Source organism: Cheilinus undulatus, linkage group 6, assembly GCF_018320785.1.
Source record: "Cheilinus undulatus linkage group 6, ASM1832078v1, whole genome shotgun sequence".
NCBI classification, from domain to species: Eukaryota; Metazoa; Chordata; class Actinopteri; order Labriformes; family Labridae; genus Cheilinus; species Cheilinus undulatus.
The window spans coordinates 43554660-43581221 of NC_054870.1; the positions used below are offsets into that span (position 1 = coordinate 43554660).

A 26562-nucleotide genomic window follows, 5' to 3' on the forward strand; every position below is an offset into this window, starting at 1 on the left:
TCCTGTCAAAATGAGTGAGTGCATCTTAATCAAAGACACTAAACAAGTAAAATATGCATCCAACATTGGCAGATATTTTTCCATAATTCAAGCAATTCAGGACATTTTTTTAATGTTAAAAAATGTTCCAGGTGCCTGTGTGGCTTCTTGATTCAATGTGTGTGGTGGCAGGAGTAAGTACAGTATATTTTAGGGTTGCTCTTTATCTGTCCATTCCTGTGAGCTCAACAGAGGTTAGACTTTATCTCTGAGCCAGCTACTAGCCTGACCCGATCCATGCACAGTGGTGGGTTGGGCCAGGATTTGGACCGGTCATATCGAAAGTATCAAAGTACCAAAAACACCACCAACGTTATTACAGTATGATTGAAAATATGATAAAAATAAAAAAATGAACAAATACGCCTGCAAGAACAATGAATCATTTATGAGTTTTTTAAACCAGAGCTGCAAACGCTGAAGACAACTTCACAGTGGCACGATCATGTGCTTGAAAAATCCCTGTTCTGGGTGTTTTTCCATCACATTTCTGCAATGATGCTTCTTCAGAAGAACAGAGAGTGTACATCAGATTGATTGTAATGTTTTGATCCGTCTAATAAGACAACACCATCTGTGATCAATTAGTTGCCAGTCTCTGCTCACTCTACCCCCACAGTTCTCGTTTGTTCTGCTGGTGAAAAACAGTACCTCATACCACTCCTGTTGGATGTAGGCTTACTGAGACTGTCGTTTTCTGTTAAGAGGGGATGTAATCATTCAGAGGGTTTCTTGTTTTTGCTCCTCTCTGTCCTTGATTTAGAGGACCGCTGAGAAATGTGTGGACAAAAAGGGTCTGCAGTGAGAATTTCTTGAAACAATTTCCTTCTAAATGTTCCCATTTTCTCCCCTTTTAAGCAACGTGCATCACATTAACTGCTTCATAACTATAAATATTATTTCAAAATAGATCTGTAGTTTCATTGATGTACACTCGAATGTCTTAAATTTTTTTTTTGAAATATTTAAAAAATATTCTCAGTCCCAGTGTTGTGCTTTTGTCCTGTGGACAACACTGATGGATGTAAACCCTACGAAACTACAGCAGACTACACTGATGATGGGTAACAATGACTCAAACTCTTCAGCAACCTGTTTCTTTATTTTTAATCCACTTGGGAGAATCATGTGATTCTGATTGGACAGTTCTCTACTGATAAGCTAGTTCTTAAAGCCCCTCAAGCTTGTACTGTACTTGGTCTAACTGCATTTTGCCCTAAGCTGAAGGAACGCCCTCTAACAAGCTCTAAGGACTGAAAATCTTCCCTGTCTTGCAAAGTTTAGGACTCTGATTTCAAGACAGTTAATTTACAATTGTCTTAAATTAGTTCTGTTATTTTTAAATGATTATATTTGTAAATTGTTTTAACTTGTTTTTATGCACTTGTTATATTAAAGGCATTGGAAATCATAGAAATATCAGTGTTCCTTTAAGAATAAATCCAGACTGAAAATGAAAAGAAGAGGTTTAACTGTCCTGAGGCAGAATATCTCTTTGTTTGAAGTTGTTTCTAATGCTCTGGTGTTTTTCTTTCTTTGCAGATGACACATCAGCTAAGGAGGTCAGCAGGGTAGGTTTTTCCACTTAAATTTATATCTAATACTTTTCTTGAAAGCAAGTGAAACCAGAAATATAACATTAGACTGCATGTTGTATTTTGAATGTCTGATTTATGTTGATTTATCTGTTGGTTGTATATTTTTTCATCTGTATACTAAAAACTAACCATGCAAAGCGGATGGACAGTCCAGATCCACGTCTACCATCAGATTCATCTTGAAAAGCTTCATTCTGAAACAAATGTGCCAGGTCAGAGAATGGACCCAGCCAGTCAGCAATTTAAGGAGAATGATGCAGTAGCTACAAGCGGAGTTTAGTTGTATTGTTAGACTGTTTAAACTGTTAACCTGACCTGCCAGATAGACTGTTTCATATACCTATTGCATGGATATATTTCACATTTATATGAGAAACCTCCCATAAAAAGCATTTGGGAAAAGCAATACTTTTCAAATTATTCTCAATAAATGACTGGAAAAACGTTTTGTCTGTCACATTCATTACAGGCCAATCAGAACGACAAGACAAAATAAGGTAGTAGGCATTTGCAGCTCCAATAGTAACCTGAGTTCAACAGTAAGGTGGTGCTGTAGCTTATGAAGGGTGGAGCTTGTTGTTAGATAAAACTCATGGCGAGACTGAACTGCTGTCCAAATCTGGTTCAAAGTGTTGCTAAGACCACATCCAAGCTAATGGCTTCAACAGTGACAGTCAGTGCTACTGAACTAAATCCACCAGTAACTATAACAAACTCAAGCTGAAGCTGGTCGAGAAGAGTCAAAACATCTTTTCCTCTGCAAAAAGCTTTATGAGCAATATTTGAGTTTACTCTGGTAAAGCTGTAGCAGTACAACTAATCCCCTCCCGTAACTATCGCAGGCTCATGGTGAAGCAGGTTGAGAGACGGGCAAAAACATCTTTCCCCACATGAAAAGCTTTCTGTGCGGTTCTTTGCTTTTTTAGTGAAGAAACATTGTCCAACTCTGATAAAACTGCTGCTATACTATAGCTGCATCCGAGCTAATCGCTACACCAGCGGCAGCCATCGGTGTACAACTAAACCCTGCCTGTAGCTACCACCTCGTTCTGTACAAATGACGCTGATTGGTTGGGTCCGTTCTCAGGCCTGGCACAGTCAGTTCAACTTGGAGCTTTGCAAGATGAATTTGCCTGATGACAGACATGGAAACTGGCCAATCCATCTACTTCGCAAGGTTACCTCACCGTTTCTTGCTTTGAAGAACTGTTGTCAACATCAGCTCTCACTGGAATTATCTCTAATTTCTTGTTCTACAAGAAATATGAGAAAAGCATGTATAAAATATGAAACTATTCACAAGTTAATATATTTCAAACTCGTACCTGTGCAGAAGCAACAGAGCAGAGAAATGATCTTCAGTTGAAAACAGCAAGAATTTTTTGCTTCACGCACGTGTGAAACCTTGCCAGGACAGTTATGAGAATGAGTAAATCCCTCAGGCTGCACATGTGTGTTCACACCTTTGTCTTCTTGACACCATGATGCCCTGAGGAGGCCAGGTGTCAACACCCACAGCAGGGCCCATGGAGCTGCGTAGAGGGGACTTCACAAACAATACATAAAAAAAACGAGGGCCACTCGACCTCTCAGTGCGTCATCCATACGTCTGTGCAAACAGGATGTGGGAGGATTGAAGGCGTCCCGCGGGGGAGGTTTTCTAGTGCGCCACTCTCCCTGCCGTCCTGTCCTCACCCTCTCAGCAGGCGCAGAAATAGACAACTCTCTGGCCCCGTACAAGGCAGGAGGTCTACCTCTTACATAACCACGTTTTTAAGCTGAGGCTGAGCAGCAGAGCTTGGTAGGGCTCTAATCAGAGCTGCGGGGCTCTGGTGGCCTCCTCTAGGGACTGCTTGGGGGATCCCTGGGCTAGAACACAGCAGTGTAAGGAGGTGTAAGGCTGGGGTGGAGGGTAGTCTGGTTATGAATGGATCTGCCTTTCATTCAAAAATAATTCCCATTGAAAAAAAGAGGCAAACTACTTCAGTAACATTAGATGACATGCAACAAAGGATGCGGGTTGTTGTGTTGTAGCCTATGTGGATTTTGATATTCTATCACCATGTTTATGTGGAGCTGTGGAGTTGCAATTTGTGTGTGTCTTGTGTCCAGCAGTACCAGGACACAAATATGCAGGGCGTGGTGTATGAACTGAACAGCTACATGGAGCAGCGGCTGGACACTGGAGGAGACAACAAACTCCTGCTCTATGAGCTGTGCAACATCATCAAAACAGGTAAATATCAACACAACTCAGGGTTTTTATATAACTACCTGAGTCATGAATACTCAAAAAAAAAAAAAAAAAACTGAAAAAAATATATTTAAAGAGGAGGCGTAAGATCTCTCTGACTAAACTGCCCGCTTTGGTGAACCCAACCCAGAAGCTAAATAGGAAAAATGAATACAAAACATAAGCAGTATGAATGATTTGTAAACTTCAAGTTCCATTTTCAGCGGGGCTAACTCCCCACATGACATCATGAGGGGAAAATCTGAGAACAGCTTGTTTCAGCATACATTTTCTGAAAGAGAGAGAGATTTATTGTGGACAGGCAAGGGGCACGTATTTTTGTTAAAAACGCCTGAAAAAGTGATTTTTGCATAATATGTCCACTTTAAGTGAGGAGCAGAGAGAGAGCTATTGCATGTACTCCAGTTAATCTGCAGAGAAAGAGAGAGTAAAAAAGAAGATGACTGAGAAGCAGCCACTGGCTAACAAGAAATGAGTAATGTGGGATGCTGCCACCCAAGCAGATATGCTTTCTTCCCCAAATACGGATGAGTGATCCTTGAATCAGGTGGATTGGGTTAAAATCAAGCCTATGGTTCCTTTCCTGCACATCACTACTCAGTTTCTCTCTCTTTCTGTTTTTAGTTTCTGGCTCTATCCACTGTCCTGTCTGAATAGAGACATAAAATCCCATAAATAGATTGAAAAACAGTAAATGGCTTCAGTCATATGGGTTAATTTATTTAACAGCCTATCATGTTTGTGTGCTGCTTTATCAGTCTCTGTGTCATCACTTGATACGATATCCTGACCTATATGACAGAGAGAAATGGGACTGAATGGAGGAGAGGGAATGAGCTGGATGACAGTCAAAGCCCTCGGTCAGAGCGTCCTGGTTCTTATTTGGGACAGTGTTAATGGATTGTAACTGGACTTTTGTCTCTTAGGGCGCACTCACACTAGGCCATCTGTACCTTGTCTGGGCCCGTTTCAGTCTAAAGTCTGGAACGTTTGGCCAGTGTGAGTGCAATCATGCACGGAAGGACAGGATGGGTCTAGGCACAGCACAGATGCAAATGAAGGAGCACAAGCGCGGGTATGTGGCCTAACGTGAAGTAACAACAAAAGGACCCGCTTCAGAGTGCAGAGAGCACACCATGCAGCAGCTGCATGCTCAACAGACTGTCCTAAAGAGAGATAGAGAGGGCAGGATTTTTTTCTAGAGAGATGGAGACAGAACAATATATTTTGTCTTATTCTATTTCAACGAGTTACAAAGATTTTTTTTTGGTTTCTGAAATAAAACTTCTTCCCTTGTTTTTGTCACAAACAGCAGTTCACAGGATAACAAACACCTTTTTTTTCCTGTGTGCATAAAGGAGAGTGCAAAATAAGCAGACCCAGCGGTGCCAGGGTTGATCTCACAGCTGATTTAACCTCTCTTATTATAAAACTATAATACCATACTATCATCCACTGAATTAATTTACCTTTAATTCTATTTCATGTCATCAAGAAGTGATATTGTGGTCTTGATCGCTGACATTTGAACAGAACATTGTTTATTAATCCTGTGGCGTTTTCACTTACAGCTCTTACCAGATGGTTGAAATCTCTCTCAACATGGTTAAAAAATTCTTTTAACTTAACATTTAATCCTGCTCTGTCCTATGACATGAGAGCTTGTTTGGTGCAGCACTGAAAGGCATCAAGAAATTATGCAGAGAGATGGCAAAGTTCATGGCGCATAAAGGAATACTGTAGGGGCTCGTACGAGTAAAAAGTCTAGGTTTCATTCAACAGAAGTGTGTGGAACTCTGATCAGGCTCCAGATTATATGCTGTAGAGAGCTTTAACTCTCCACTGTGAACTGCTTTCTCTCTCTCTTCATCGGGCTCTGTATAGATAATGTAGCCTACTGATCCCAGGTCAGGTGAAATAACTCCAGTGTCAGATCAGATATCGTATAAATCTGTTGCTATTTTACAGCCTAAACAACAATATTTATGTATACTGAGTCATCAACACATATAAATTCATCAACAGTGGATGCTTTGTGTGATGATGTCAGCACGAGACGTATCCATGCCCAGGCCTGGATGCGTTGAGCAGTGTGAGTCTGGGCCAAAGGGGGGACAGGGGAGGGGGTCAAATGGGCTTCAGCACAGTTAGAATACGGCATGGCACGAATGGCCTAGAGTGAGTGCGTCCTTAAGTTTACCTGTCACATATTCATTTATCTAAAGGAGAGACTATATCAAAAAGTTCTTTTGTCTTTGTTTTCTCAAACAGCAACAAAAGCTGATGGATTTGCACTTTACTTCTTGGGAGAATGCAACAATGTAAGTGAAGAGAACACTATCTGTCTACATTGTGTACAATAATCCAGTGATGTGCATGCGTTTAATTGTGTTCTTCTCTATTCTGGTCTCCTCTATGGTCTTTTTTATGCTTCTCAATAGAGTTTATGTTTGTTCACTCCAACGGGGGCCAAAGACGGCCCTCCAAGCCTCATCCCCTCTGGGCCCATCGCATTTGGGACAACCATTGCCGCTCATGTTGCCAAGACTCGCAAAACACTCCTAGTAGAAGACATCATGGGGGTAAGGCTGTTTCCATGTAGTACAGATTTACTGCCTACAGGAAATATCAGTGGGTAGTGCTTGAAAACGAAATTGCATGTTTCCAAAAGATTTTGGAGAGTTTCAGTGGGAATTTTTGCCCATTCATTCTGTAGAGCATTTATGAGGTCAGGCACTGATGATGGACAAGAAGGTCTGGCTCACAGTCTCCGTTCCAGTTCATCCCAAAGGGGCTCACTGAGGTTTAGGTCAGGGCTCTGTAGGTGTTTTCGGACGGACACGGTTCTAATTTTGGGTCTGGGTGCCATTCTGGAGTCTCAGAACCTTGGTGCTTTCTGGTGAACCAGCCCGCGTTCACACCAGTTTAAAGCGGAACCAAAGTGGAAGGACATGATCAACATGTATCACCATGTCCAGCTCCTCTTTTGCCCAAGTCTTTCCTGCAGTCACGGTATTCCTTCTTCAGTTTCTTGAGTTAATTGATTATTTGTTCTGGTGTGAACCCAGGTTTCACTATCTCTTTCGCAAGTTTGGCATATAACTTGCCCCTCCTTGTACTACTCTCCAGTTTCATCTGGAATTCCGTTGATGCCCAGATTACAACCAAACATTTTGTCTCCCCAGCAGACAACTTTTTCTCCATTTTCTGCTGACCTTCAAAACCTAGAAAGTGATACACCCACTTATGATGTCACGATTCCAATGAAGCACCAACTGTTTTTGGTTCCAGCTGAGAACCGACTTTTCAGTTTTAGAACCAATTTTTCTCAGTTTGAATGTAACAGCGGACTATATAACCTTGTGGGCTTAAGTTATCATCCTTTCTGGTATAAGTCCATGATATTATTGCTTCCGACATTGGTCGAGTACATAAGGAAGTTAAAAGGTAAATGTCTGCTTAAAGGATCAGTGGGTTTATGTAAAATTCTTTGGCTAAATATCCTCAAAAATTAACTTTTCCTTGTCAATGGCACTGTTGTAGCTCTGTGACCCACTGACCTCTCGGTGACCCTGTGCTCTCACAGCAGGATGAGACATAAAGTTGATATAGTGATAATTTGTGACCGGGAGTCCGTGCATTGTGTTGTATTTTGAAAGAACTGGATATTCTACGGTTGCGTCTTCCTTTTTGAAGCCTTTTGGAGCTTTTTGATCGACGGGTATTGACGTGGTTTGGCAGCAGCCTGCGCTGAAAATAGACCTGCAGTGTATCTCGAATGGAGCAGATCAAAGTGGCGTTCCAGGGACGCACCGCTGCCGATCTGGAGCGCTGAATGTGGCAATGGTCTGATTGACTAGAGAGGGAGCGATTTGCTAAGCAAAACTGATTCGCCGGTGGATCGCTGAGCAGTCACTGTATGTGGAAATTGGAGCTAACGCTCTCCCGGCATCCACCAGCCTGTCTTTCTGTACATTATTGTTGAGTGTTATCCATTAGTTCATGACATAGCTGTGATGTTTGATTTCATATTTTTGTCCTCCAATCAAAATCAAGAAGGGGTGGGACTTATGATACCAGCTTTATTAATAGCAGCAGAGGGACAATGATCTGACTCATTGCGTTAGGGCTGGGCTGTGTTAAATCATGAAGAGGAGGAGCGGAGAGTCATTGCTAAAAAGGAGAACAAAACTGAAGATTAAGTCCTTAAAAGAACTTTATCTCAGGGATAGGAACCTGCTTTGTTATTTAAAACCATCCAGTTGTTTAAAACAGTTATTTGAAAATTGGGGTTTGAACGTCAGATGGCAACACAAAGAACTTAACTTCCTAAATGACAGTCAGGCAGCTAGGAGATCAGTAGCAGCCTAATGACTGTCAACAGAGACAGATCTAATCACATTGGTTTAATTGTTACATTGGATGTGGGAGGGGGAGGGCGGGGATGTCTGAGAGGCACAGACTTCTGTCATTATTGAAAATGTTTTAAAGAGTTAAATCAATTATTTTAATGCAGTTATTTCATGCCTGCTGCATTGAGTGATCTCAGTCTGTAGCTTTCTCTCCTTTTGTCAGTTGCGTCCCAGGCAGTCATCGTTCCATCTGTCATAAAGTGCTGACCGCTATATGAATAATAGTCATGACCACAGTAAAAGAGAAATAAATTACCTTCTTCACTACATGACCATGTCTAAAAGAATACTCCCTTTCTGGGCTTTGTTTATATCTGCTAATTTAGTTTTTCTTGTATGTTTTAAAAAATAAATCTGTCATAAGTTACACATGAACACAGGCTTTTTTAGAATCAGAATCAGCTTAACGTCCAAGAATGCTTGTGTAACAATGAACTGGACTCTGTTTAGCTTTGCTCTCAGTGTACAGGAATTAAACATTAAATACAAAAAATATAAATTGAAAAAGTATAAAGAATTAAGATCTAAATATGTACACGCTCATGCAGGCATTGATTCCAGTGTGGACAAGTCTGTGTGGATTGACAGTATGGTTGCTAGATGTGCAAAGGGTGCAAGGATGTTGACCAGACATGATCAGAGTATATAACATGCAAGGAAGTTTGCAAATTTACATAAGGGAGATAAGATGATTTAAGATAGTTGACTAGTGCAATGTGCATGGGAGTAGTTGCATTTTACCACAGAGAGCCTTCTTACAGAATTTGAGTTACAGTGAATAGATTAGTTATCAGTATGGTCAGTAGTTAATATGCCACGTTCCAAATTATTATGCAAATTGGGTTTTTTTATGTCAAACATTCAATTTTTTTGTTTTACAAATAAACTCATGGATGGTAGTCCCTTTCAGGGTCCCTGAAGGTGTGAAAATGACCGCGGCAAACTATATAGAGTTTCTGACTGACCACTTTCTTCCATGGTGCAAAAAGAACTGTGTCTTCCTTAGCAAAATTATCTTCATGCATAACAATGCACCATCTCATACTGCAAAGAATACCTCTGTCATTGGCTGCTATGGACATAAAAGGAGAGAAACACATGATGTGGCCCCCATCCTCCCCTGACGTCAACCCTACTGAGAACCTTTGGAGCATCCTCAAGCTAAAGATCTATGAGGGTGGGAGGCAGTTCACATCAAAACAGCAGCTCTGGGAGGATATTCTGACATCCTGCAACAAAATTCAAGCAAAAACTCTCCAAAAACTCACAAGTTCAATGGATGCAAGAATTACCACGGTGATATCAAAGAAGGGGTCCTATTTTAATATGTAACTTGGCCTGGTAAGATGTTTTTGATTGAAATAGCTTTTGATTTCAGTAAGTATGACCTCCCAATGCTGCAAATTCAACAAATGGGCATTTTCAGTTTTTTTAACCTATACAATGTTTTGAAACAGCGCATTTTGAAGTTTCTTTATTTTTGAAAAAATCATTGGGAGGTTTGTTTGATAAAATTTGAATTATGCTCTAACAGTTGATGACTTGAAAATTATACTGACTGTCATTTGCATCTGCTGTTTTGGAAAATCAGAGAAAAATTTAATTGGCATTATAATTTGGAACACAGTGTAAGTGCAAATATACATTTAAGGTGAGGTTTTTAACCGCAGTGATTTAAGTTACAGTTGATAGATAAGTGGTGCAAATCTACAAGTGAGATGAGGCTTTTACCACAGTGAGCTTTCTTACATTTTAACAGTAAGGAGAGGTAAGGAGCGGTAACAGAGCAGGATATTTAACACAAAGCAGAGCTTAGGTGCTTGTTAAATGAAAGTTCTATTATTTAACAGCATGTGACTGCTGAGTGGTCATCAGAGTGACTCTGTGACTGTTCATGAGAATAACAGCCTAGGGCAAGAAACTGTTTTTGTGTGTGGTTGTTTTGGCTTGCAGTGACCTGTAACTCCTACCAGAAGGTAGGAGTTTTAACAGTTTTTTGCCATGGTGTGTGGTGTCTGCAGGGATGTTACCTGCCCATATCCTGACCCTAGACTGGTATAAGTCCCGATAATTCACTTTGAAGACCTGATTATCCATTGCAGTCCATTCTACAAAATTTAGTCTTTTACAGCGCTACAGCAGTGTGGATGCTGCAGGTCTAACATTGAAAAGACACAAAGCTCTCCTAATCCATATGCTTTCACCTAAAGTACACTAAAGTAGATTAAAAAGCACAACAGAGGGCACACAACTTAATCATAATTTTAAGTGGTGCAGGGAATGCACAGATCACTTCAATAAAATAGACTAGGGTGCAGGGAAATAAATGTTTCATGCTTTATGTTTTGGGAGAAGACCTCCAGACCCCCTTATGTGAAAGTTCCAACTATGATATGGCAAAATGTTCAAATATTTTATGCTTTGATCATCACATTATTTCAGATGACCAAGACAAATTTTGTGTAAACACAATACGTGTGCATTTGAAATTTAAATGGGTGAATGAGTTTGGTTGTTCTGGTCAGACAATTCATAGGGTAGTCTGAAAAATCAGATTGAAAAAGAATCGTGATAAAATTGAGATTGTTTAAATTGATGATATGATATTCTTCCATCCCTACTGCAGGGTTAAACTTCCAGGTCTACAGCTGCTGTTAATGTCAGAACATGACTCTTTTGTATTGTTTTATAATTTTTCCTTTGTGGTACTTCTTTGAAAAAGTAAATTATGGAGCATATGAGTCAACTGTCATTTTCTAACAACAAAAAGTGCAGATGAGAGGAGCTCTGACACTGAGGCTTTGGACATAAGCAGTATGCAAAATGCTGGCTGTTGACAAGGCCCCCCTTTTTCTTTTAGTGGCCGGTGTCCTTATTCGCAAAAGAAAGAAGAGGTCTGGTAGAAAGCTGAAAATATATGGAGCATTTGAAATAAAGAAATTGTCAGAAAATTAAAATAGATAAAGACTCAAAAACACTTAACATCCTTTATAACATGCTCAAAAGCATGTTGCACAAAAACCTCTGACAGTAGCAAGCAAAGCTTCAAAAGTAAGGAGGAGAGAGGTTGAATTTGCTCTCCTTGTCTGTTTTCTGTTCTTACTAACAACCTTCTCCAACCCGTGTGTTGCAGGACGAGCGCTTCCCCGACGGCACAGGGCAGGACTCAGGGATCCACGTTCACTCTGTCCTGTGCCTCCCCATCCTCACTGCCATCGGGGACCTCATTGCCATCCTGGAGCTGCATCGGCACTGGGGCAAGGAGCCCTTCAACCTCAGCCACCAGGAGGTCAGTCTGACCCAGACAAAACACTGCAAGAGTGGGAGGCTGGAGCAAGGCTCACAGAACGACAGTTAGCCTGGTATTCACCTTAATCTGGATCTAATGAGATCTCTGTTCGATTTGTGGGCTTCAGTTCAGAGTGGAAAACACTGCATTGCTGTCTCCACACAAAATCTCATATGTGTATCAATTCTAGTCACATTATCTCATTGCACTTGTTATAATCCACATTTACTTTACAAGTCCAAATAAATGTCCTTGTTGGATAATACTCAAAACATATTTGATTGCTTTTAATAATGAAGAAAAATCAGACAGTGTGGCAAGCAGTATTTTATTAAGTTGTCTTGCAAAAAAGCACCTGAAGGACTCTCAGAGTCTGAGAAACAAGATTCTCTGGTCTGATGAAACCAAGATTGGACTGTTTGGCTTCAATTCTAAACAATGCTCTAACAACATGTCTGGAGGAGGGCTGCATGGCGGCACAGGGGTTAGCGCTGTTGCCTCACAGCAAGAAGGTCCCTGGTTCACTTCCCAATCAGGGCCTTTATGTGTGGAGTTTGCATGTTCTCCCCGTGCAAGCATGGGTTCTCTCCAAGTCCCCTGGCTTCCTTCCACCACCAAAAACATGCTCATTAGGTTAATTGGTGTTTCTAAAATTTGCCGTAGGTGTGAATGTGAGCGTGGCTGGTTGTCAGTCTCTATGTCAGCCCTGCGATTGACTGGGGACCAGGCCAGGGTGTACCCTACCTCTTGCCAAATGAGAGGAATCCAGTGGTATAGACAATAGATTGTCTGGAGGAAACCAGGCACTGCTCATCACCTGCCCAGTTCCATCCCATCAGCATCATGGGGCTGGTAGCAGAGATTGTGAGACAGGGAAAGCTGAATGGAGCAAAGTACAGAGACATCCTCAATGAAAACCTGTTCTGCAGCACTCAGGACTTCACACTGTGCCGAATTCCCTTCCCACATGACAATGACCCTAAACACACAGCCGAGACATTTTTTTTTTGGCTTGTGGCTTTCACCAGGATCACCGGATGAATGCTACACAATCCATTCAAATTACACTAATAATAAATGAGCTTGATTGAGTTACAGTTATGAATATGTGGACCCAGAGTGTCTCTAAGTGTGTATGTCGATGCCTTTTCTGTGAATACATAATGTTTCTAATCGCAGTTTTAAAATATATATCCACATTTAATTCTAAGTTTATTCCTTCAAATCTTCAAAATTTATATTTTATAATGTCAAAATTAAGTTTAGAGTTTTACACATATTCTTACAACATTCTAAACTAAATAAATCTAAGTTTGGTTTCTTGTTCATATACAACTTTATAATCTCAAAAAATGTCTAATTTTCTAAAAAATGCCAACTTTTTTTTCACAAAAATCCTCTTTTTTTTGCTATTAGGCCAGCCCTGATACACCATCATACAGTGTGTTTCTAATCACAGTTTTAAAGAATATGTGCACATCTAATCTTGACAGTGTCAGCACAGACAGAACCGCAGGGCCCCCTGAGATCTTTTATACTCCCCCTTTGGGTGCCTGGACCCCAGGTTGGAAACCAATGCTATTGAAAATACTTCTATAAATGAGGGCTTTCCAACCATTGTTTTTAGTTTGGTTTCTTAAAACGGTTTGACTTTACAATGTTTACATTTATTACTTTAAATCTTGACATTTTTGAGTTTATAATGTCAAATCAACAAATTTTTGAACTCAGAAATTTCAATTTTCTGCCCATAAATGTGTGACCTTTTAAACTCTCAAAAATGTTGAATTTTTCGTTTTAGTGTGGCCCAATACACCATCATACTTTTTGTTTCTAAGCGCAGTCTTGAAAATGCATCCACATCTAATTTTGACAACATCAGAGATCTTTGGTACCTTGACCCCAGGTTGGGAATGAATGCCTCAGGACAGTGATCATCAACCAGCCATATCAGGCCCCCATAGCTTCTCATCTGGCCCCCAAAATATTACTGAATTCAGAAAATGTTCAGAGGATAAAAGAATTTGTGGTTTTAAGATATCTTTTGTCTTAAAACATCCACAGCTGTTAACTCAACCCCCCAACAGATCCCTACGCCTGATTGTTTTAGCTAGAATGACCTCACATTTGATCTGTTTCACAGGAATCCACCTGTCAGCCATTATTAGGAAATGTAATGCATGATAAACACAGCTTTTGGTGTAAAACTAAGTTTGAGGTTTTTACATACTTTACATAAGTACTTTTCCATCTGTCACAAAAATAACAGAGATTGTATTGTTTTAAACACATGGTATTGAAATTTATTGAGAGTTCTGATAACTATGAATAAGATGAGCTTCATTTTTCTTTGGCAGGTTGCTACAGCTAATTTAGCGTGGGCATCAGTTGCCATTCATCAAGTACAGGTGAGCAAACTTTGCCTTGTTATTCCCCACTCACTCATTCCCACTTCCCCTCTCTGTCTACTGTCCTGTCCTCTATAAAAAGATATGAAATGCTCAAAAATAATCCTTAAAAAAAAAATCACATGTTCTTGCCGATGTTCTGTACTGTATGAGCTCCCTAAGGACTTGTCTGGGAACAAGGTGAAGCCAAGCCGTCCCACTTATTATGATCTTGGTTGACTTTGTTTGTTCTGGTTCTGCACTGATGTTTTTAACGGGGAAATCCACTGTGTACAGGAACGGGGTTGTCACTGGGCCCTGTCCAATCAACTAAGCCATAGATTCAACAAGCAGCTCCCTGTAGACATCATTACGCCCTAGTGCTGTTTTTATATGAACAGATAGCATAACACCTCAGAGAAGCAGCGTCCCACTGCAGCGCCGGCCACAGTGGACCTCTGAGCTTCAGCCAGCAGCACAGCACTGCCGCTCACTGCAAAACACACTGTTGTTACTCATTAAGGTGGCCCTGAGCATGCAGGAGGCTTCAGTGTTGAAACATGTTCAATGTCAGCTAAAATTGATTTAATTCATCCGGAATAAAGGAGGATACTCTGTGAAAGGGTCACACAGTGGTGGCTGTCTTTGAGAGTAGTGGGATAGGTTACTGTGGCTTTAAACGGGAGAGCGCTCTTCTCTGCTGACACAGGCTCCATGTATGGGTAAGATAAATCATCCAGGTAGCATGACAGATAAACTGTTTTGGTGCCCATCTGGGCAGGCTCAGACCCCTAGCTGAGAACCAGTACACTAAATGGTGATGAGTTTTCCTTGAGGAGCTCAGCAGAGCAGTGTTTGTATGATATTTCTATATTAAAGTAACAAAAATAAGGTGAGTTAATAAAATACAAAGGCCATAAACTACATCTTAAATGTCTTTCATTTTTTAGATGATCAAAATAATGTTAAAAATTAGGACTGTTATTGTTAAATTGTTAACTATGATTTTTTTAAGGTTTAAAATTAAATTAGTGCACTAAATATTTCTGTTTCTTTACTTGTAGGTTATTTTATCCGCCAGATTATAAACCACCAGGCTAGAGTCTTCCTACTCTCACAGTGATGGAAATTAAGGATACTAATGTGTCTTTGAATGTCTCAATTCACTCTACAGCTCATGTATTTTCTTTCAAGGGGGAAACTGGAATTAACAGGGCAGAGATTTGCATTTTGAATTGATGCTGTGTGGATAGCAAGAGTGCAATGCTAAAAAATGTGACGTCTGACACTGGCATGCTGTCAGGACAGTCTTTGCCTAAGATGGGACAGATATCAAAGTAAACGCATAAAAAAGAACATGTCATGATCTTTTGGCCTCCGCCAGCACTGTATTTAAAAACAGGCATGATTTTGTATCAAGTGGCAACTTCTGGTCCTGAATGATGAAGCCAATGCGGAAGTGCCAAAAATTGCAATACCATGAGTGTCCACTTTAGGCTGGCTGCAGGAACACCAGAAGTCCCGTACACAACACGTTAAAAAGCCGTTTGTTACACTAGAAATAAACTGGTTTACAACCTGGTTCAAAAAAGCCAAATGTGTCTCATTAGCTAATCTCTTCATGTCCTCTCACTGTACGGGGGATGAATTTTTTTGCACCACAGTTGTTTGGATTATATTTAGGAAAAACCTCACTACCCACTGATAGGCGCGTCTCATTTGATTGACAGATAGCTCAACAGGCACAAGCTACCTTTCTACGCTAGCTAGCTAGCTGACAAGAAGTCGAGCTTAGTGGGCGGGCTGTTAGGTTGATCCAAAGTTTGGTTGAGACAGTGATTTCAGTATGGAAGCCTCCACAGATTGGCTTCAAAAGTTGTTTGAGTCCGCCTATTGTAAGCAGACAGCTGATGGGTTTGTCCAATTCTTTTTACAGTCTATGTTCTGTTCTGGAAATCACTGCATGGGCTCAGGAATACTTCCAGAAATCATTGTCTGTCATGCCTTCCACAAATGCACGTTAAAGCTTTATCATTCAAAGAAGACGCCATATGTGAACACAATCCAGAAACACGGTCATCTTCTCTGGGCCACAGCTCATTTGAAATACACTGAGGCAACATGGGAGACTGTTCTGTGGTCACATTAATCAAAATTTGATTTGTTTAATTTTTGGGGGGAAAATATGGACACTGTGTCCTGTAGACCAAAGTGGAGAGGGACAATCCGGCTTGTTGTCATTGCACAGTTCAATAGCCTGCATCTCTGATGGTATTTGGTTGCAGTTTAAACATCTGGAAAGGCACTATCAATATCAAGACCAACAAATGCTCCCATCCAGACGTCTCTTTCAGGGAAGGCCTTGAATATTTCTGTAAGACAATACTGAACCACATACCACATCCACTACAAAAAATGCTGTACTGGCCTGCCTGCAGTCAAGACCTTTCACCAATACAAAGCATTTGGAGCTTTATAAAACAAAAAATACGGCAAAAAGACCCATGACTGTTGAGCTAGAATCCTACATCAGACAAGAATGGGGCAACATTCCTCTCCCAAAACTCCAGCACCTGGTCTCTTCACATCCCAAATGTTAATAGTCTGTTGTTAAAAGAAGAGGGGATACTTCACAATGGTAAACATGGCCCTGTCCTTACCTTTTTTTAAATGTGTTGCTGTGATCAAAATCAAAATGAGCTAATATTTTTTATGAAATGCTACAATGTCTCAGTTTCAACATTTGATATGTTGCTTATATTCTGTTGGAAATAAGATATGGTTTTATGAGATTTGCAAACATTACATTCTGTTTTTATTCAGACCTTTATACACAGTGATCCAACTTTTTTGGAATTGGGTCTGTAAAATGTTTTAAAAAATGCAATCACAGCCTAATTTGATAAAACCATGACTGAAGTATGAGCTTATGTTTGTGTTTTGATTTGTTCCCTTGTTTCCAGGTGTGCAAAGGCCTCGCCAAACAGACTGAGCTCAATGACTTCCTTCTAGATGTGTCAAAGTAAGAGCTTCTACTGGCAATGTTTTACAAAATATCTCACATATTTACAGTGTGTTAACATCAGTTGACTTATATAAAAGTGTAGAAAGTAAGCATCCTCTCTCATGATGTGTTTTAGATAAACTTTTTTAATTCCCTGAACCAAGTTAATGATTTAGTTTTTGGAAAAGTAGCCATCATGTCCTGACTGTGAACATCATCAGAGCTTCCCATTTGTCAAACATCTCAATGCACCATTTCTTCTTTTTGCACAGAACATACTTTGATAACATTGTGGCAATAGATTCTCTACTTGAACATATTATGGTGAGTGTGATTTCTGCAAGTTTGTGTTCATTCACATTGTCTTCAAGGCTACACGTCCTCAGAGTGTTTTAGCTTATGCATATTTAAAACGGTGTTATTAGGCTGGACTTCTACTTGCTGTTTACTACACATATGTGGACATATAATGGCTGCCAGGTGTCCCTTAGGTTAAATAGTTCAACCAGCAGAGACTGTATAGGAGTTTAGCAATAATTTGCTTTAAAAATTTACTGAAAGAGAAATTTGCAGTATCTATGGCGATAAGACTCCATCATGTGAACTTCATGGACTTGAAGGGGTAGTGAGGCAAACGGCAGGAATAGGACCCCTGCCATCTGCCTCACTACCTCAGATCTGAACAAGACAGCCTGGCTGCAGACTTCAGATGCCCCCTATTCCAGACCACTGCAGTGACACACCACCTCTGTCATTTGCTTGAGGTTACATAACAACTTAGCTTTAGCTACATAAGCTACATAACTACGTTATCTACAAAGCTAATGTCGCTACGTTAGCTTTCACTATGTTTGCTAAATCTCATGTTCCTAGAGCTGATGTAGCTATGTTGCCTTACGTTGTTACGCTAACTATGTATCTAGCATAGCTATGTTACCTCTAGCTAAAGCTAATGGAGCCATAGCGAGCCACTGTTCGTATAACTACTTAAAAAACAGGTCTATACATATTTTTCATCCTGGATTAGACCTTTGAGCTTTTTTCTATCATACTTATGAAATGTTTCTTAGTCTGTAATGTTTGCAATATGGCTATTACATGAATCATGATAAAATACCGTTCATTTTTAATCTATATTAATCTTATTGAGACCCTGATGTTCCGTGAGGGTGGTTTGTCGCAAGCTTGGCGATGCGTTAGCCAAAGTGCTAGCATAATCCCAGACGAACGTATGCTTCGCGTTAATGTGGTATTTTAAGCTGGAAGTGCTTTGGTGAAACGGAAATTCTTCCTGCAGAATGTGCATAATCCTTTATGTCGATCGACTGTTCCCTCTTGTTTTTTTCTTTTGTTCTCAAATTTCCCATTGAGAGGGCCAATGTGCTGATTAGTGTCTTCCATATCAAGTTGGTTGGTCACTACCAGTTCAACAGCCTCATTTGCGCATGCAAGGCGGCATGCTCAACGGTGACGCTACTTGGACAAACTGCCCAAAATGCTTTGCCAGAGACATTTCAGGGATTTGAGTCATTCTGTGCTGTAGATGGGTTAATTATGTTAAAATTTTTAATCAGATTAATCATGATGATGGATTAATCCGCATTAACGCATTAATTTTGACAGCCTTACTCAAAATACATATTCTGAAACAGGAAGTATGATCTGCTGGACAATTACATCTCTCCCATCCTGACATAGGTGGTGTCTCACAGTAGTGGTCTTCAGTGGGAGGCATCTTAGGTCTTAGTTTTGCAGTACATTTTGAAACAGGTTACAGTAATTTAAATATTTATTTCTCATTGCTTTAATAAGTTATGATGGGTATTTTGGTTTAAAATAAAAGGTAATCTTTGCTTTAAAGTAGGATAGACCGTGTCTTTGCTAACCTCTATGGTCCCCCTCATAACTCTGGGAGGAAGGAAAAACTTGACCCTTTTTCCTTCCTCACGGGTGACCCTGATTACTGATGTTACCATTATGTAGGTTCTGATCTCAGAATCAGCATCATGACAACCTCTGCAAGTGTCCATGTTTGTAGTTTACATCCAACACATCAGATAGGTGCATAGTGCCTGAGCTCTCTAGTGTGCCTTTTAGTGGTGTCCTCAAGTCACACATGCCGTGTATAGGCGGGTATATTTACAAGACTGCTCATGATGCAGCCAGACGCGTGCAAACATACATTTAAACAGCAAGTATATCTCTGGCCTTACTGCTATGCTAGCTGTAGTGCTTCTACAGTCTTTCGTCAGTGGTGAGTCTGCTGATCTGTTGTTGCTGACATGAACATGAGCCGTCCAAATGCTGCTGTGACGGTTTTAGTTCATTTTGTCTCAACTAAGTCAGCTGTGAAACAGAATTACCTTTATGGAAAATGTAATAATATTAGCATAAACTGAGGATTATGATAAATGATATTAATGGTACTAAAATGATTTGCTAATTATTTGTTGCTGATGACTTGACCTAAAAAAAGGCTGCTTATAGGTTTTCTTGGCTCTTGCACATCTAAAACATATGTGATAATTTGGTGTAAAACTCAATTTTCCAGTGTCTTTAAAACCCACCTCTCTGTTTGTATGTGTTTTTTGTTGCCTTGTGACTGTGGTGTCATGTCAGGTCATTCAAATCCTCTGGTTTGTCACCAAAATGAACTGTAATGACCTGTAGTTGCACTGGGTGTGTTTTTAGTTCCCAATATTTGACTGCTAAACAGACAATTTTAACCACAACAGTGCATTATATTTGTTTATGTTGTGGCCGTCTACATGTAACTCTTGTCTTCAGCCTCTGTGTTTCTAATAAGAATCTGTCCCTGGTGTTATTTTGCAGATATATGCAAAAAACCTGGTGAATGCGGATAGGTGTGCACTCTTCCAGGTGGATCACAACAACAAAGAACTATACTCTGACCTGTTTGACATCGGAGAAGTGAAAGATGGAAAACCCGTCTTTAGGAAAACCAAAGAAATTAGGTGTGTATATTAACTCTTCTCAGTTTTCTTTGATTTTGATGGTGTCTGTATTTTTTGTATCATTGCTTTTACTTTTTTAAGACTTCTTTTGCTCCTCTGTAAAGCTGAGGTTAATTTTTGAATGTGTGACTATTGTGCCTAGAGAACAATGGGCCTCATTCACCAACCATTCTTTGGAAGAATTTGTTCAAAAAACCCGCGCATGCCGTTTTCAAGAATATCCTGACATTAACCAAAATTTTCTTATCTGTTTTTTGATCTTGGCTAAGAAAAAATTCTAAGAACATCCAAAAATCTCTTGAGTCAGTGATGGATGATGTGTGATTTCTCAGACTACCATTTCTCTCAGAAAGACCATCTTAGTTTGTTAGCTCAAGGCTAACACATTATGAAAAACCCCTTTAAGAGGCTAATTAAATTAGTGTGATAATTTTGACTGAGGAAGAAAAAGCTATTTTTACTTAACACACTTTAAAAAAAAAGGACTTATACCTTAAGGCACATGTTTTTTTTAAACTTTGTGGAAATAAAGTTAAAAACCTGCTGACTTGTCATGCTAGTCTGAGCCGCTGCTCTGAATAATTTTTAATTAAGTCTGCGCTGTGATCCTGTAACATGGTGTGACTTGGCTCGGTCCTGTTTCCACAGTATTCCCCTAACCCTCAATCTCAAGTGCCCCCTTGCCCTTTGAAACAGAGTGACAAGGGGTAGTCATTAAATCTTCCTCTACAAAATGGAACAACCCTCATGCTCCTGATGAGTTATCAGTAGTCGTTAAGTACAGTACCAGGATTTTCCAACGTCAGCATTTTTTCCGAATACTTGTTTCAAATCAAAAAGGCCACAATGCATCGAAACAATGTTAAATTATGAAACTAGATTGTTTTTAGAATTTTCATGGTACTGAGAGATTTCCCAAGAGATTAAAAAAAATCTTCTCCCAAGCCATAGTTCTCTTACAGACTAAATACGATTGTCCTTTGGGATTTTTCTTATATTTTGCCTCTTTCATATCACCCTCTACCTTTACAAGCCTTCCAGGGCCGGCTGTTGAGATACATCCCCACAGCATGATGCTGCCACCACTGTGCTTTACAGTGAGGATGGTGTGCTTGTGGTGATGTGCAGTGTTTGGTGCCTGCTAAACATTGAGTCTTTTTTGATGGCTGAAAAGCTCCACTTTGGTCTCATCAGACCAAAGAACTTTCTTTCACCTGACCATGGAGTCTCCCACATGCTGTTTGGCCAACTCTGGTAGCAATTTAATATGAGTTTTCTTCAACAGTGTCTTTCTCTTTGCCTCTCTCCCATATAGCTTTGATTGGGGAAGAACCTGGCCAACAGTTGCTGTGTGTAGAGTCTCTCCTATCTCAGCTGCTGAAGCTTGGGACTCCTTCAGAGTAGTCATAGGTGTTTTGGTGGTCTCTCTCACTAGTCTCTGTCTTGCACGGTCACTCAGTTTGTGAGGACGCCTGTTCTAGGCAGATTTACACGTGCTATATTCCTTCAATTTACTGATGATGAATTTAACTGAGCTCTGGGGGATGTTCAGTACCTTGAAAAATTTTCAGTTTCCATCCCCAGACTTATACTTTTCTATAGCCCTCTCTTGGGTTGCTTTAAATGTTCTTTTGTCTGTATGATGTAATGGTAGCCAGGAATATCGATTAACCAGTGACTGGACCTTCCAGACACAGGTGTCTTTATACTACAATCAGACACATTCACTAAATTCAGGAAATCCCCATTTCACCAAATGTGAGATTATTAGCACCAATTGGCTGTACTCTGTCAGTCAGTTTAAAGCGGGTGAATATTTATGCAGTTGTTTAACATTACATATTTTCACTTAATTGACCTTACTTTGTGGAAATCTGTTTTCCCTTTGACATTAAAAGGGTTGTTTTTGGTCAAAAAAGACAAGTTATATTGACCATGACTAATTCAATAATCAATTCAAAAGGGTGAAACATCCAAGGGAATGAAAACTTTTCATAGACACTGTTACACAACTACTTTAATCACAACTTCATTATGCCAAAAAAAAAAAAAACATTCTATGCACACAAAGCTATAAAATCAACACAGATAAATCAACACAAGAGAAACTGTGATTTATCATCTAATATGTATGTAAATTTCACACATTGACATACAGTATGAACAGGATTGAATAAACAGGTAATAGAATAAACTGAGTGCTTTATACACCCTGACTAAAATCTCTTTAAAAGTTACCTTAAGCTCTCTGAAAAAGTAAATTTAACATAGGTACAGCCAAGTTTCTCTGGTTTGAGTAAGTCACAAATGAAATTAAAGACATGCAGAAAAAAAATAACTCAAATTGTGATTTCAGAGTCTCACACACCAGTCAAACTGTTGTTTTATTGATTTTTTGGTGAAAGAAAAATGTAAATATATCCCATGTAATGGATATGTCTCTCTGGAGTGAGGTTACGAATGGGCTGGAGTGAAGATCTTTGCACACTAGTCTGAAACATATAAGGTATCTTTGGGAAAATAAAACATTTCTAATCACATTGCATGTTATACATTTAACTCTGCAGTGATCTCATATTTATGTTTTTTTAATCTGTAATTAAATTTCAAACAAATATTTGACAGTTCTATTTAGTGAATAATAGTCACCTTGTGGTCACCTCCATTGACCAAACATCACTGACTATAATGAACATTTGAGTGCCAGTCATGGTTGCCAGGTCCGTGGTTCTCCCGTGGAATTGGGCTACTTTTTATGTACTGCTGCTGTAGATTTTTTGTCTGTGGGTTGAGTAGACCCATTTTTGATCTCTTATGTAGGTTTATTTAATATCCAAAACAGAATAAATGACTTTATTTATCATCAAATGCAACTAAATTAACCAGCAGAGAAGCAGGAAAACATAGAACATGGCACAAAACCATAATCCACTGTGCCACAGTGGCACACAGACATGCAGAAGCAGCACACCTGCACACACACAAGCAGTATATGTGGTGTTGCAGAGCCTTTAATGGCTTATGTTGAATTTCAGCTTTTGGCTTGGTTTTTGGGCTAGTTTTTATCAGCCATTGGGCTATATTTGTCACCCAGACCTGGAAACCCTGGTGCCAAGACATCATTGCCAAATTACATTATTGTGTTTTACTGATTTAGCATATTCATAGCATAATGCAGAACACATAGGAAGTCAAGTAAATACACTCCGTAAACCACCTTCCTGCTTTCCAGTATACCAGTGTGACACCATAATAGTATGAAGTTGGTTCTTAGGATGTGGCTAAAGTTAGCAATACACGTGTAGCCGCCCTTCATTCCTGTGCTAAATATCATCACTCAATTCTTTGTTTATTTCTGAGTATAGCCTGCCACAGCCTCTGGACAACTTTATCCCTGTTTTCTAGACCAAAATAGTGCTAAAAAGGGCTGTTCACACAAGATGCTATCGTCGCTTTTAGTTAGCGGCAGGTCATATCAGAGTTAAGCCCATTGTAACAGCAAGGCAGTAACAGCTGCATCACACTTACGATGGAGCTGTCTAGCTGGCTAATCACATGCATCCCTAATAAGAATGTAAGTAAGACTTCTTAAATGCATGTTGAAAATAAAACAGTCACTTGCATCACTAATATGTTACATGTGTACATGGGTAATTTCCTGACAAATCTGTCACATGGTCCGTGGTTTCACAGGGTCAGCTCTAAGAATCAAATCAGTTATTCTGACTCTTCTCTCTCTGGACTTATTTTTCCCCACTTCTCTGTTTGACTTCATCTGGTGTTTTGTGCGTCATTCCTGATGAATGCTCTGTTTGAAGGAGTCATATCTTGCTGTAGTGTATATTCAATATCCACTACTGGCACAAAATATATAATTCAATCATCCTGTTTGGACGTCATTTCAAGCAACACTACATGCAATTGTCTTTAAATTTAACTTGCGCATTCCTGACGTCTCTTTGCTTTTTCATTTGATCCAGTGAGACTGTGTGTACACAGAGCCCCGCAGTCTAATGCTCTCTGATAGACATTAATGGTCTTTTTTCTGTGCCAAGAAGGAATAACATGCACAAGCTTCCTGCATATGAGTAGGGGATATTTGTTGAATAAGAGGCAATTCAGCAGTTTGAGAACAGCTTCATAAATCTGCCTTAGACTTTTTGAAAATCACCATCAGAACAAATTTAAGGTAAAACTGAAGAAGATAGTGGTGGATGAGACCCGTTGTTCACTGTAGTGCACAGTCTCCTCTTATGACAAAAACAGCTCAGAAAGTGTTTAGAGAAGTAAGAAAAGGCCAAGGGAGAAAAATCAACTTATAAAACTATTTTTCCTCTGAGTTACATGGAACATGATCATTTACTTTGGCTAAAAAAGGGTGAATCTTCACACTGTTTGTGGTGTAGAAAGCCTTTTTAAATCTGATTTTCAAATATTTGCATATAATTGATTTCTTATTGATTTTGTGAAACTGATTGTCACCCAGACAGACTGAGAAGCTGTGACAGATTGTACTCAAACCTAATTTTTGTCCTCATCTTTCTCTCCCTGCAGGTTTTCTATAGACAAGGGAATAGCTGGCCAAGTGGCCCGGACAGGGGAAGTCTTAAATATCCCAGATGCCTATGCAGACCCACGGTTCAACCGGTAAACTCCAGCAGACCAATCAGATTTTTCATAGTTAAACCATTTAATTTGATCATCTTTTACTCTTTTGTTTGGTTGTTTTATGTCTCTGCTTTGAGCTTTGCTACCTAAAATACTGCTAAAACCATGCAAAATAAAAATAATTGCTTAAAGAAATCTGTAATAATGAGAAAGTAAAGAATGAGGGAAAATCATAAATGATGTTGAAGCATAAAGACTTGGTGGATTTTGTCACCACAGCACCTTCAGTGGGGGGGTTCCAGGCCAGCTAGGGCTTTGCCCAACACAGATGGACCAAACTTTGAGCCTAAATAATTGGGAAAACTCCTGACTGCACTGCTGCACTCAGGTGATTCCTATTTCACTAATTGCAAGACTACTAGCTCCAATTGGCTGTACCTTTGTTGAACTAGGTCATTCGCTTTAAATAGAGTGAATATTTATGCAAACATTTGTTTTGTTTAACATAGTTTTATTTAATTGAAAATACTTTGTAAAAATTTGTTTTTACTTGGATATTAAAAAGTTTATTTGTCAAAAAAGCCAAATCCGGTTGGCTACAATTGATTTATAAAATCAAGAAAATAAAAAGGTAAAATACCCAGGTGGGTGAATACATCTGATAGGCACTGTAGTTTTGCTTGCTTTTAAAGGTCACATATTGTGCAAAATACATTTTTTCCAGGCTTTTCTAGCAAAATTATGTGCCCCTGGCCTGTCAATATCCCCTCATTACCCAGACTGATTCCTTGTATTCTTCTGTGTCCCTCTGTGCAGAGAGGTGGACCTTAAAACCGGCTACACCACGCGGAACATCCTGTGCATGCCCATCGTGAGCAGGGGGACTGTTATAGGTGTGGTGCAGATGGTGAACAAACTAAGCGGAAGTGCCTTCACTAAAACAGACGAGAACAACTTTAAGATGTTTGCTGTCTTCTGTGCTTTGGCCTTACACTGTGCAAATGTGAGTAAACTGAGAGTGTCTTAAAATACTTTGAGGGTAACTAAACTCACGATTTGCATCTACCCTGGAATAAAAAAAATGGCTTTGGAATGTAAACATATCAACATGCACAGGTCTAGGAGGAGAAAGAGCATGCCCACTCCTTTGTGACACACACACATTTATAGTCAACCCTAATTTCAAAAAAGTTGGGGCGTTTTATTAAATGTAACTAGGAACACTTCTAGTAATCATTGTCTGCCAACACGATAGGCCATGTCATTCACAAATGCAAGATAAAGCTATATCATGCAATGAAGTAGCCATATGTGAAGACCATCCAGAAATGCTGCAGTCTCCTCTGGGCCAGAGCTTGTTTGAAATGGACTGAGGCAAAATGGAAAACTGTTTTGTGGTCACATGAATCAAAATTTGAAATTATTTTTCAAACGGCAGCGCCTCCACTAAAAATAGACCCGATGTATACCTTGAGCAGCATGAAGTGGCCCTGTTGCACATGCAGGAGACTGACCAGAGAGCAGGCTGTTGACTTAAATAGGTTGATTAGAAAAGGGAGTGACTTGCTCTGAAGTCCGCTTCATGTGTGGCCTGCTGTGCAAAGTATGTGTAATTTCAGGATTACCCCTTCCATGGTGGTGTGCTAACATAGGCATAGCTGCATTCATTCATGTCAGTGGGTGTATCATTATAATGACCCATCGTGATCTCTGAATTTGCACAGATTCTGATTGGACTGTTAGATTTTGTGACAGAGCAAACCACAAACAAAGGACAGGGTTGCCCTTATTTCACATTTTTTGGGTGAGAAGATGCTCCACGTATCCAAATGCATCGAGAAGTGGGGCTTTCCTATGAAATGATACGTCCCCTTAATGATACTACCCACAATCCTGGAGTGTTACAGTAACGTTTTTCATTTGGGGAGCTTGCTTTTGGCTTGGAAATGTTTACTGGCTCTGCAAAATTAGCTGCTGCTACCACTAAAGTCACTGG

At 39.8% G+C, this 26562-nt stretch overlaps 1 protein-coding gene across 7 annotated transcripts in view; it reads left to right on the plus strand.

Moving 5' to 3' along the window:
- pde10a (phosphodiesterase 10A) overlaps positions 1–26562 on the plus strand; it is a 148595-nt gene that overhangs the window by 101487 nt on the left and 20546 nt on the right. For 5 of the 7 annotated variants that reach the window (XR_005992019.1, XM_041789576.1, XM_041789578.1 and 2 more), the window contains 11 exons: positions 1582–1610; positions 3750–3873; positions 6163–6212; positions 6333–6473; positions 11437–11592; positions 13950–14000; positions 16943–17001; positions 17256–17307; positions 19816–19958; positions 24513–24605; positions 25383–25569. Coding sequence is in view for 6 of the 7 variants with exons in the window: in XM_041789576.1 (XP_041645510.1) it covers positions 1582–1610; positions 3750–3873; positions 6163–6212; positions 6333–6473; positions 11437–11592; positions 13950–14000; positions 16943–17001; positions 17256–17307; positions 19816–19958; positions 24513–24605; positions 25383–25569 (1085 nt within the window). In the remaining variant the exon portion in view is untranslated. The remainder of the gene's footprint in view (positions 1–1581; positions 1611–3749; positions 3874–6162; positions 6213–6332; positions 6474–11436; positions 11593–13949; positions 14001–16942; positions 17002–17255; positions 17308–19815; positions 19959–24512; positions 24606–25382; positions 25570–26562) is intronic. The other 2 variants (XM_041789577.1, XM_041789580.1) reach the window with 1 other exon arrangement.